Source organism: Phyllostomus discolor, chromosome 1 (genome assembly GCF_004126475.2).
Source record: "Phyllostomus discolor isolate MPI-MPIP mPhyDis1 chromosome 1, mPhyDis1.pri.v3, whole genome shotgun sequence".
Lineage (NCBI taxonomy): Eukaryota > Metazoa > Chordata > Mammalia > Chiroptera > Phyllostomidae > Phyllostomus > Phyllostomus discolor.
This window is the reverse complement of record NC_040903.2, coordinates 135,085,123-135,097,942: the sequence shown is the minus strand read 5'-3', so window position 1 is coordinate 135,097,942 and position 12,820 is coordinate 135,085,123. Positions and strand designations below refer to the sequence as shown.

Below are 12,820 nucleotides of genomic sequence, written 5' to 3'. Positions count from 1 at the left end.
GGTCTATGCAAAATAACATGGAATATCTCTGTCTCAGACCATCTACTTTGAAACATTTATATGAGAGAGAAATAAATGTCTATTTATATAAGCAGTTATTAATTTGGGTTTTTGCTATGCAAAGCTGAGGTGACTTCATATACAGTGCATTTTATTTTTATAACGTTCAATACTTCCTTTTAGAAAAATTAAAAAGAAGGAAATCATCATAAGATAAGATTATTGGCAACAAGGGAATTTCTAAGGGGAACTGTTTTGTATCATTTTACAAAATACAATTGACAAAACTTTGAATTTGAACAGTTTAGGTGCTTTTCATTATATATGATGTTATAATTTTCAGTGAATCAAGTTTATCGTTTTCTTTGGCTATGACCACACAGATCACTTTTTGAGAGGAATCATTTCTCAATCAAAATAAGTGAAATCAAACATCATGTTAGTGTCTTAGCTTTGTGCAGAGGTACACAGATAACACTTCTCTGATGCATGTACTTTCTTTATTCCCCTGAGATACAAACACTGCAGACTTGTCTCTGTAAATAAGTCAGCCAAGAATCTGCTGCTGCTTCTAGAAATGTCATCAAAATGTGTCTGAGTGTTGGGATAGAATTCCTGGACAACATGACTTTAAATTTTATATTAAATGGTTAATTCTTCAGTAGTTTATCATCTCTTTGAGATACGCCTTTGATTATGAATCACTAATAACCAATAATTATTAAACTTCAAAACGTTGTTACTGCTATTTGGTCTGGACCATGAGCAGCTGTCCAGGGTACTTAAATAAAATTAATTACTGGAAATACCTATTATAGCTCTTTCGCTTTTTCTTTGGATTCTGGGTTTGGAGAAAATGAAGATGCCTTACATGACTCAGTTTTTATTTCCATTTTGAACAAGGCTCTGAAGTCCTCCAACCTGAGGACAATGATAAACAATAAAGAAAGCATGTGTGGTAAACTGTGTTAGAAAGGTTGTACAACACTTCCTTGAAGAGAGTGTTAAAATGTTTTGCTGATGGTATACTATGATTAAAGATTATGTCTATATAATTATTAACTTAAAGGACATTGACTCCAACAGGCCCCCAGTGAAAAATGTTTTCATCTGAATTCCCAGAAGACGGTCATCTTGTTCTGCGAAATTATGTCTTAAGCCAGGGAGGCTCAGCACCTTCAGAGGTTCCTTCTTCAGGCTCTGAATAATAGAAACTTCTTTCTGCTACAGAACTTCACCTGGCTCCTCATGTGACTCATGTTCCTGTCCTTCTGAAGTATCCTCTGATTTTTTGTGTTCCCATCACTTTCTTGGCTAACAGAAGGAATAATTAAGTTCCTGGCCCCAACTTCAACATTAAGCATTTACAGGTTTTTTTGCTCAAAACTATAACCACTTTCTGATTTACAGTATAAGAAAACAAAGTACATTTTTCTGTGTTCTCATGAAATTAAAATCCTAAGTACAGCATTCATAATAATTCATGATTTTATAGTAGGCAATACCCAATTGCAAAGTGCAAGTTCTCAAAGTGTGAGCTGATGACCTTTTCAGGGTGTTCATGAGGTCAAAACTATTTTATAATAAGACTAAGACATGATTTGCCTTTTTCACTGTGGATGGTTGAACTCACAGTGTAAAAGCAATGGTGAGTAAAACCACTTGATCTTTAGCCTGAACCAAGGCAGTGGCACCAAACTGTGCCAAAAGCCATTGTATCTGCCCCTGCTGTATTCATAGGGACAAGTTGTCAGTTTCATTTCAGAATATCCTCAATGAAACAGTGCAAATTGTTAACTTTATTAAATCTGGACTCTTGAACACATATTTTTTAAATTTTCTGATGAAAAATTTGTGATGAAATGGTAAGTACACATATATCACTTCTGCTGCACATCTATAAGTATCTCAAGGAAAAAAAGAAAAATACTTGTTCCACTGTTTGAGTTCCAAGTTGCACTAGCCAGAGTCCACATTATAGCTAACTTTTAAGAAACTGCTTCTTTTTGAGTGTTGATGTACTAGCAAAGAAGAATATTCATAATTAAATAACTCACCCTTGACCACTCAATTGGTGTGCTGCCAAGTCAGGATCGGAGTCTAGTCCTCCCACCCCCACCCTCCGTCATGAGCACTGCAGCTCGGTGGCTCTCAAATATGGTGCCTGGGCTAACTGTATCAGCATGACCTAGGACTCTATTGGAAATTCAAATTATTAGGGCCGCCTCAGATCTACTGAATAAGACCCTATAAAGGTAAGGCCCAGAAATCTGTGTTTTAATTAGCCCTTCTTGTGATTCTGATACACATTAAAGTTTGAGAATCACTCCTTTCGCTGAAGAGACATAATAGTTAAATAAACACAGAATAGTTGATTCAGCCTGTAACATAATAAAAACATTTGTTTGATTTGCTATGTGATTAGGTTTACAAAATATCCTATTCTATGGAAGATAAAAAATTCAAGTAAAAACTCACCTAGTATGGGTGGTTTCATTTTGGGGAAAAAAAAAGTTGGTTCAAAGCAATTTGTCACTCTTTCGATCAACCCGGCCCTGAATTAATAATTTTATAATTGATAAGAAAATTCAGTAAGAATAGAGTCCATTGACTACATAAGTATCCCTACCTGGAGGAACCAAATCAAACAGAAGTAAAAGTCCCACTTAGCACTAGGTATAATTTTCCCTGAAACAAAACATAGCATGGGCTGCTGGATCTGCGGTGTGAGTACCTGCTCACATCTTAGTCACTCCATGCAAATTCTGAGTGTGTGGAGGTGATAGAAGCAGCAAACTAGAACCAACACTTGGGACTCCTTTATAACCACAGGTAGGTTTTAAATTGTCTCCTAAAAACGAGAAATAATTCAACTCTAAAATTAAATCCACTCTCATGAAAAAATAAGCAAAAGCAATTTCAAGATTGGTGTTTAAAGACAAATTAATCTTTTGAATATGTTGAGAGTGTTTAGTTATTTTGCATTTAAGTCTAAGATTAGCTTTGGTAAGATTCTATTGATTTGCACATATTTTGGAATATGTGCCATGATGTGTGAATATTTTAGCTAAAAATAAAACCATGGATTTGAGACCCTTTCCCACTCATCAATTAAAAAAAATTCTCCTCCCCTACTGCCTGCTGCTGACTTAAAAAATAGCTAAAGGATTTTCCTTGCTTTTAACTAAACCTCTTCTCTTTCTAGATATATATTTATAAAGTCATTTGAGAATTAGTTTAGCATAATAGCTTGAGATATTCAGTGTTTGATATAGGTTGTATTAATATGAAAAAATCATCAGTATTATTCCTATATCTTATATATGGGCATACATATAAATGGTGATTTATTAGATATTTTCTCTTAATTCCTTAGTCTCTATTCTCAAATATCAAGAAAGACTATATTGCTAAGTTTGTTATTTTGTTCTCCCCTGACATTATAGTTATGCTTTTGAATGAACTACAGGACATATTAATAGCGTGGAAAATTTAGCAGTAAGAGCTTGAATTCAATTTGGATTGAGGAGCAAAGAGGAAAATTCTTAAAATCAAATATTTAACTCCTTTATGGAAAGTAAAATATTCCCAGGATATGGAGGGACCTTAGTTTTAGCTCATGGCTCTTCTCACAATAAAGACTCATCTCTCAGGCTGTCATTAATGATCACATGGGATGTTTTCAGTGGAAAAACATTTTTAGTATAATTGTTTCTACTACAAAGTCCCTCACTGCAGCACTATCACTTCAATAAAACACTCGACATTTCAGAATAAAGCATTTCTTACCTTATTCATTATATATAGCATTTTCAGTCTATTCATTTGGTTTTTGCTTTGACCTATCCTGATCTCTGCACACCATTTTGTTTTCCTCTTAAATGTCTGACCAAAGCAAAGCAGAAAATTAGGTACAATCAAGTTTTGCAGCTTCTCTCTCCTACCTGTCACTGGGAGCTTTCTGAGCCAACAGTGAACATTCAAAGTCAAATCATTTAAATCTAAGTGGATGGAAATGAACTTCCAGAGAACAGATTTTTATCATATGAGCAAAAGGCACAGTTGCACACTGACACAAGGAGGGAGCTGTAACTGTAATCGTGATAGATGTGTAATATCATATATAAGCATTCAGGGTTAAAGCATCAAAAAACCCTTTATATCTCTACATACTCTAATATGTAGATTTCAGAGGAGGGAGACTATGAAATGAGAAAGTATACAGTTAAGTGCTAACTGCAGCCCTTTTGGTTGGATGAGTGCCAGAACAACTTTCAAAATATTTCAAAACAGCTGCCAGCATGTAAAGATTTTAACTGAAGGAGCAGAGTAATGAAATCTGAATCACTAATGAGCAAATTAACTTATATTTTGCTTAAGGTCTTTAGTGAACATGGAGATAAGCAGATCCAATAGGAGTTTGTCTCTCATGCACGCAGACCAAACTTCCAAAACTACATGCGTAAGGACGAACTTCTAAAACAGACTTACATGCGTTCTAAGGTAACCTACTGTGCAGGTCTTCTTCGAGTATTCTGTGTGCTTCTATCATAGAAAAGAAAGTTTCTGGAGGGCAGGAGCCATATTAATTCTCTTACATATGGGTAGTTGAAAGCTTGGAACTTTGAAGTTGAATGTGCTCATTAAACTCTATTTTAATGTTATATAGTATAATTGAAGTAGCTTCAGCATATCTAGTTTTAAATGTTTAACAACAGATCTCCCATAGTCTTTTAATTGGGACAGTTTTGCCTTCCGGGCTTCCAAGAAAATCTTGCCCTCCAAAAGGGAAGGGAAGCAGGACTACACATTTCTCTATCAACTATTTTATAAAATAAATAGTTTATAAAATATAATCATTGGTCTTTCTATTCATAGAACTGGTATTGAAACAATTAAAGAAGAATGGTGCTATTATCTGTAAATATAACTCATTATTGATTGGTGCTGAAGGACTTTAACACGGAAAGCAATTTCTAAAAATTCTGCTCTTTGGCCAAAGAGGGTTTTCCGGCTTTGACATCATTTGGCACATTGGGTCGGGCTCAGGGTCAGCAGGAGCGAGGCTGGGATGGTGCAGTCCACTACTGGAGTCCAAGTGCACATGTGGACTCCAGGAGCCACTTGCTGGAAGCCTCCATCAACCGGTTGACCAAGAAGGTATCAGGTGGCAGGCACAGCACCACCCCACAGGGAGCCAATAGTTCTGACAAATGCCATTTTATAGAAGCCACTGCCTGTATCCGTGTTGATCTTTAGCCTGTTGACTGGGCTTCCTTTGGCCGCCAGCGCTGCTGTCCTGGTCCTGTGCAGTCAGAGGAGAACTTACCCCAACCCCTAAACACTCCTGGTCTCTCTAGGATTGGCATGGACTTCCCCTTCTTTCAGCAGGAACAGCCTGCGCAGAGCCGAGAGAGATTCGAGAGCTCTTCGAACCCGGCCCTGAGGAGGAGAGGTGCGGAGGGGAGAGCGCAGAGAGGTGAGTCAACCAGCAGAGCCTGGCCGCGGTGGTCCTCCGCGTGCAGCGAGGACCCGGGTCTGCGACCAGAGCCTCACAGGGCGGCTGTCCACCGGCCCAGGCCCGCCAACCCGCTCACCCCCGCCCTCCTTCAACGACCTTTGTTTGGCCTTTGAACAAGTGTCTCCGAATGAAACGCCCTTAAGCTAGAAAGTGACCCCGTCCCAGGAAGGAGGGAGGCAGGGCCCGGGTTAGGTCTAACGGGTGGGATCCCTAGAACACGCCACAGATGCTCATTACGATTCTTTTTACGTGCAACATGTGGGGGACGAAGCAGTTTCATATCTCCTGGTATTATCTGCCGTCCAAAGCATTTTCTTTGAGAGGAAAATGGAAACGCAGCTGCGCCGCGGGCCCGGCCAGCCGGAGCTGGGGCTCCCTCCCTCTGTCTCCCTGCGGCCGCGGGCGGCTTCTCCGGAAACCGACCGCTGTCAGGGGCGCGCGGAGCGGGCCTCGGCGGCGCTGGACGCCGCGGGGCGCGGACGGGCCTTTGTACAGCTCGGCTTTTTGCGAGAGGCTCGAGGGCGGAAGGGGACTCCGGGTCTGCGGCTAATGCAGGCGCCTGGTCCCAAGACCTTGTGGGGGAGCTGGGCTAGTCGGTCCTGCTGCAAGTGGCCGAGGCAACTTCTGCCCAACACGTCCTACCCCGCCGGGTCCCGGCCGGGCGGCTGCGCCTGGTCTCAGAGGGTTAAGCAGGTGCTTGCCCTGCGAGGCGCTGTGGCTGGAGGGTCGGGCCGCAGGACCACCGCGGTCGGAGAGCCCAGTTTGTCCCGCGGCTGCGGGCCGGTGCCTCGGCTCGCGGGAGAGGAGGGTGAACGAGGTGGGGAACCGGCAGCAGCGCCAGCAAACCGGGTCCGGGGCGCGGGCGCGCAGGAGGAGTGGAGCCCGAGCCCCAAGTCGCGCAGGCACTGCTCCCTCCGCCTGGCGACTCCGGTCGCGGCGTGAGACCCGTAAGAAAGATGAGGGAAGTGGGACAACATGGGGTCCTGGGCAGGGGGTGGGGGCACCACCCACTCTCACCAACCCCACCTAGCCAGCCGAAAGTGCAAGTTGTGGTTAAAAAGTCGCGCCCACACCACAAGCATCCTTCCTCACCCCCTACGGAAACACTGATGTAACAATGTGGAGAAGTAACTGGGAGACGCGAGGAAATAAACGCACGTGTTTTCTCTTTTTGTTTTCCCGGTGGTTGGCATTAGCAGAGTTCTCCTCAGTTGTGACTGCGAATTTATTCGTTTTATCTTTCGAAAGGAGTGTATAGAGATACATCATGGGGGGAGGGGCACGCCCGATTCCTCTAGCTGAACCGATAGTTTCCATCCCGCAAGTTGGTCCGAGACCAACCCGCCTGCCTACCAGGAGCGCGGGGAGTCCCTTCTAAAGGGAACAAACTCTCCATTGCACAAAAGCGGTTTTCTTTCCCCCTCCTCCTCTGCACACCATCTCTCCTCGATAAGCATCAAGTTCTCCAGTACTCCAACTTGAAGTTGGCAATCCCAGTGCTGCCCGGTGTGCAGAGGACCGGCAAGGAAGGGTCCCGGCGGGGAGGGGAGGCTTTGCGCCCCCATTCCTGAACACGCGGGCTGGAATCCAGGTTGCTGGAAGCCGCGGGAGGCTCCAGCCTGCCTGGATTGTGGTGGTTATTCCTCTAGAGAAAAGAGGGGATAGAGAGCGCTTGTCTTGCACTTTGGGTCGGAAGTGCGCGGTGTGTGTGTGTGTGTGTGTGTGTGTGTCGAGGGGGCGGGAAAGAAAGGCACTCTTCGCTGCCTGTCATTCCCATGCACCGGCCAAGTCCTCGCCAAGCCTCCCGGTGCATCCTTCCTCCGCTACCCCCTCCCCTTCCCTCAGCTGGGCTCGCGCGGCGCAGCCGGAGCAGCCAGTGAGAGCAACATCCTAGAAAGAGGGGGGAGCACTACCGCCCCCCCGCAAAGGGAAAAAAAGGCCCCACCCTGACACGTTTTGCAGTTTGCAAGTCCCCCGCACCCCGCCACCCCCGCACCTCCTCCTCGCGCTCACGGTCCCCCCACCCCAGTCCGCTGCGCGCACATCAAAGCTCCTCTCTGCCGCGCTCAGTGGCCGCGGCTCACTAATGGGATTGCAGGCTGGTGCCTGGCTCCGCTGCTGCCGCCGCCGCTGCTCGCGCTGCTGCTGCCGCCGCCGCCGCCGGAGCCCCAGCCCGAGCCCCCGCCAGCCCGAGCCCAGAGCCGCCGCGCCCAGGGGCCGAAGCCGCGGCGATGATCCGAATCTTTCCGGATTTCAGCGTGCAGGTGACGGCCGCAGCGGCTGGCGGGGCGGCCGCGGGGGTGCCGGCCGGCGCGGGCATGGGGAGGGCCAGCGCCGCGGCCAACGGCACCCCGCAGAACGTCCAGGGCATCACCTCCTACCAGCAGCGGTGAGTAGTCCCACCTGGGCAGGGAGAGTGCCCCCTCCTCGGGGTGCTGGGGTGGGACTCACTTTGCCTCCTGTTTTATGCCTTACGACCCACATGCTCATCGCTAGGGCTCACTTTGCTTGCCCCTCGTCCTACAGATGAGAAAGAAAAATATAATTTACAATTCGGATCGAAAGGCACTCCAGTGTGCGGGCAAAGTGGAATCATCTTTTGCCCTCTGCCTCTCCCCAAACCCAGAGCCTCATCTCCGCGCAGCCAAAGAGTTGCAGCGAAGTCTGAGACACCGCACAAGGTGCTTTTGCAAAGTTTGGGATCCCCGTCCCCCTTCAGAGGTATTCTTTCAGTGCCTCTGCCGGGTGCGGGCTGGTGCTGACGGGCAGCCAAGGCGGCAATTGATCACCGGAGGCTGATTGATCATTTGTTTCCAAACAGAATAGGAACGATTTTCACGTGTAGCTGTAGACTTGCAATTCTACATAATAGTGTTATCGTGTCACCTGTTACCACAGGGAAATACACCATGAAATCCGAGTCTCCTCACGCTGCTAAGTATTCATCTTAAACGCATTATAATGCAAATACCTAACATTCAGAGATGCGAGTTAGGAAGCAAATTTTACAAAGTTAGGCTATGTGGTGAGAAACAAGCAAGTTTTCAAGTATGATTTCTTTGCAATTCTCCCAAATATTTATAGATATTTTTTAAAAAATCATGACTTTGTGACGTTGATATAGTGAACGTGCTTTTGATTCAGCTAGGAAAGACAGCGAAAAATTTACCAGCAACAATGCTCTAGAACTCTAAAGTTTTTCCTTAAGGACAACTTGTGATGTTTCAAGATTTTATGCAAAATGTAATCTACAAAGATATGGTGAGAAAAACTAACAATGTGGTATGAAAGGCAAGCTCCCCATTTGTGGGGCTCAATTTTTTTAGAAGATGGAGAAAAAAGGAACATGTGAAAATGTGAAATTAATATTTGTGTTTCCCAGATTGCACACGATTAAACATCTGAGAAATTTGCCAATGGCATTTGACTTAAAATATACACAATGCATAATTCAAACAACAGTTCCTATTTTTACCTTGTATTTCAAACTTCATTGATTTGAGAACCTTTGATTTGAACCAACAGTGTTTAAACTGAAAAGGTTAAGATAATCTATCACTGCCATATTTTGCGCCTTCTAACCAATGGCCCAGCGACCAGAGGAGGTTTTGCATAACACACCGAGTGTTTCCCAAGTTGATGCCCACTATTGCAAATATTCTGTAGAGACTTCATTATATGCTCTGGGTACTGTCAGAAGTTTTAAAAAGAGTCTTGAAAATAACTAAGAAAGAGGCTATCCCTTGTCACAGAGATTTTTTTCTTTAAATTATTCTAGTCTTGTTTTACTTCAGTGATTACAAGAACCTTAAATACAAAAGATCTAGGAATCTTTCAGACATAAAGGACCTACAAAAGAATTAGATTTTTTTTCATAGTTCAGGTATGTTATTCTGACACTTATAAACATTTAAATGACAACAGACTCTGGTGGCCACTTTAACTGGGAAGTGCAGGCAATAGTCACAAATAGTATGGACTGTGGAGGAGACATAAAGGGCCAGAAATGTCAGGTGGCTTTGGGGTGATTTCAGGGAATTCCAGGCATTAAGGGAGGTCACGAATTCAGCCCTGGGTTTGTTCTCAGAGTGTTGGTGTCTTTCATCATGAAGATATTCCCAGGTCCAATTTTCCTGCAAGTCAGGGAGGGGTATCCAGGAGTAACTCTCCACAGTCCCCCACTCAACACTGAAAGCTCACTGATGCCTTCCACCTTTACCTTTGAATTGGGGCCACTTCATCAAGTCATATAATCCCACTTCTAGTTCTAAAGACTAAAGCTTTAACAATAAAGTCTAAAATTTAGCTTTTGGGATGTATTATTACCTTCCTCTCTTTTTATGTTCTGTCATATTGACGGAAGAGAAGGTGCTAGCTGTGAAAAATGCGGCCTTTGGTTTCTTTACACTGATTTGATGACACCTGTTATTACCTTTAGTTTTAGTTAATTTGGAGACAGGAGAGTGACTCGTGTGGGGCAAGATTATTGGCAGGTGTATAAGGGAGGGTCTGAGTCAGGCGCTAAGTCCCTTGTCCTCTGGCACTTCATCAGGAATATAGGCCACCAACATGTTAGATTTAGGGGATATGAGGGGCAGACTTAGTTTCCACCTCAAGACCTGGATATGATGGCTAAAGTGAATGGTGACACATCATTTTACCAATTTTTTTTGCATTAAAAACTTCTGGGGAGTCTGACGAGGGAGTGACATGGGTGGTGGTGGTGGTGGTTTGGGGTGGGGGTTCATGCAAAGGGTGACCTGTTTGGAGGACACAAGCTTTGCTCATTTGTCATCTTTGGGCAGAACAGCCCTGGGCTGGCTGGCCTGGAGTTGTCCATCTGGCACCTTTCCCTCTCCCCTCCCAGCCCATGTATCTTGGACTCAACACTCTCAAGTTCATTTTTCAATCACTCTCATCTTCTCCTACCTGTAGAGTATACTCCAAAGAGAATTCAGACATCGTCGTGCTGATTAAGCGCCCCTGCTATGAAAAACACATTTTCGGTTTCCAACTCTCAACTTCACTGGAATGGCAGGATCGAGTGGGACCCCTTTTCAGGTCTATTTTTTCTTAAGTTGAAAGTAAAGTGCAAAGCCTCACATAGGACTGATGTTTTCCTCCTGGCTCTATCATTCATTCAAGTGCTTTGGGAGTCTTTTCCACTTTCCTAGCTGACACAGGACTAATCCAAGTCTCTGCCCCCAAAGCCGCCCACACCCAGGAGAGTGATTTAGTGGAGAGAACGCTCTGGCCAGGGTCTACCCAGGTAACAGGATTCCAGCACTGGTCCCGCACCCAGAGGCGCTTTCTCTAGGCCTTGCTGGGCTGCAAAATGGGGAAGGCAGCTAGACTAGATAGAACCAGAGGCCCATAGTTCTGTCCGCCCTGGTCCAGGTACCAGGATCCCAGGCGGGAGCGGCGTTTGTGCGTAACTGCGTTTCAAGTCCTGGGGATTCACAGGCGAACCCTGGGGGTCTAAAGACGTGTGCAGGCGAAATGCAGATGCTCCGGCTTGGAAAACGCAGCGGCTGAGAGCCCGGGATCACAAGGTCCCCGTGCTGCTGCCGCGCCCACCCGCAGGGCTCGGGGACCACCGGCTGGGCCAGCACACTCCCACCCGCGTTTATTTCTGCTGTGCCCGAAGGCGGGCCCTGCACGGTGTCCTGCCCGAGCCGCTCTGGTGGCCTCCCGGCTCCTCTGTGCCTTCCCCCCTGGCCGTGGTACTCCACAGAAGGGAAGTGTTCAAAACTGCAACTGAGTGGCGTTGTTGCGCCAGCAGCCGAGCTTCCCCGTCCCCGAGAGAGAGAGAGAGAGAGAGAGAGAGAGAGAGAGAGAGAGAGAGAGGAAAGAGAGGAAAGAGAAGAGAGGGAGAGAGAAGGAAAGAGGGAGTGAGGAGGGGTAGTGGGAGGAAGGAGGGAAGGAGAAGGAGGAAGGGTGGGGGAGAGAAGGGGGTGTGTGTGTTTGCGTGCGAGCGAGCGCTTTGGAGCTAAGGGGCTGGAAAATGCCCAGAAATACTTTCACAGCGGTCAAGCTGGGAACCCCCTGCGTGTCCTCCTCCTCCCCGCCCCTCCTGGCCTAGGCCCGACCGCCCCCCCACCCCCCGCAGGAAGGGTGTGCGCCCCACCTGCCGCCGGGCCAGCTCCGGGTGGCCGTGGTGAGGGGAGCCAGGGGGGGTGTGGCGGCGCGCGGCGGTGGGAGCCCGGAGGCGGCGGGGCCCTGGGCCGGGCTGCCCGCGGGGCCGCGCGGCAGCCTCCCCCGCCGCCTCCCCCTCCGCCGCCGGTCGCTGTCTCTACGCTGGGCATGTCTCGGGAGCCGGAGCGGCCCGGGCCGCGGGGGCTCTGCGGCGCATGGACGGCGGCGGCGGCGCCCGGCGAGCAGGGGGAGAAGGCGCAGGCGGTGGAGGAGGCGGCGACCTGCAGCGAGAGGCACCGGCGGCGCGAGGGGACGGCCGGCCGCCGACGAGGCTCCGGCCGCAATACTTTTCCGTAGCCTCCCCGCCTCAGCAGCACGGCCGCCGCCGCCGCCACGGCCTCGGCCACGGCCACGGGCGCCGCTCAGCGCCGCGCACGCCCGCACTCACTCCCGCCACCCCACGCACACGCACACCCCCGCCCTCCCCACACCCCCCACCCGGGAGGGGGAAGAGAGGCAAAAAGTAAGAGAGGAAAAAAAATAGCAGGAAGATGGCGCCCACCAAGCCCAGCTTTCAGCAGGATCCTTCCAGGCGAGAACGGTAACACTTTTCTGTTTATTGAACCTGCCGCCTGCGCGGCTGCTCCCGCCGCCTCCGCCGCCGAGGCGGCGGGGCTCGCTCCGCAGCCCGCCTCCTGGGCCGCGAGCCCGCGGGACCCGGCTGCCGGCTGGCGGCGGAGCGCTCGCCCGCCCGTGGTCCCTGCGCGCATTGTCCGCCCGGCGGTGGCGGCGCCAGGCTCTCCGAGCACTCGCACCAGCTCGGCTCGGCTCGACTCGCTGACAGAAAAAAAAAAAAAAAAAGGAAAAGAAAAAAAAAGAAAAAGAAAGAAAAGAAAAAGAAAGAAAGAAAGAAAATAAAAGAAAAACAAACAAAAAAGAGAAGGGGCTGCTGTGTGCCGGGGAGCAGCGGGAGGGCGGGGGCCGGGGGATCCCCGGGGCCGCCGCAGATCCCTTGGCAGCTGCTCTCTAGGAAGGAATGAGGCTGGGGAGGGGGAGGGCAGGCGGGCGGGCGGGCGGGCGGGGCGGGGGACCGGAGGAGGAGGAGGCCGGGGGCGGGGAGCGCGAGCTCGCGCCAGGCCCCGGCTGAGTCGCCGCGGAGCCGTC

At 48.3% G+C, this 12,820-nt stretch overlaps 1 protein-coding gene across 5 annotated transcripts in view; it reads left to right on the top strand.

Annotated features, from left to right (window-relative positions):
- The first annotated feature begins 7,834 nt into the window (after positions 1-7,834).
- The window catches only part of NPAS3 (neuronal PAS domain protein 3), an 854,510-nt gene continuing 849,524 nt past the window's right edge, over positions 7,835-12,820 (top strand). For 2 of the 5 annotated variants that reach the window (XM_036029409.1, XM_036029402.1), the window contains exon 1: positions 11,697-12,257. In XM_036029409.1, the coding sequence (XP_035885302.1) occupies positions 12,208-12,257 (50 nt within the window). In that variant the 5' untranslated portion in view covers positions 11,697-12,207. Of the gene's footprint in view, positions 7,911-11,696; positions 12,258-12,820 lie in introns of those variants that run through there. The other 3 variants (XM_036029414.1, XM_036029413.1, XM_028506629.2) reach the window with 2 other exon arrangements.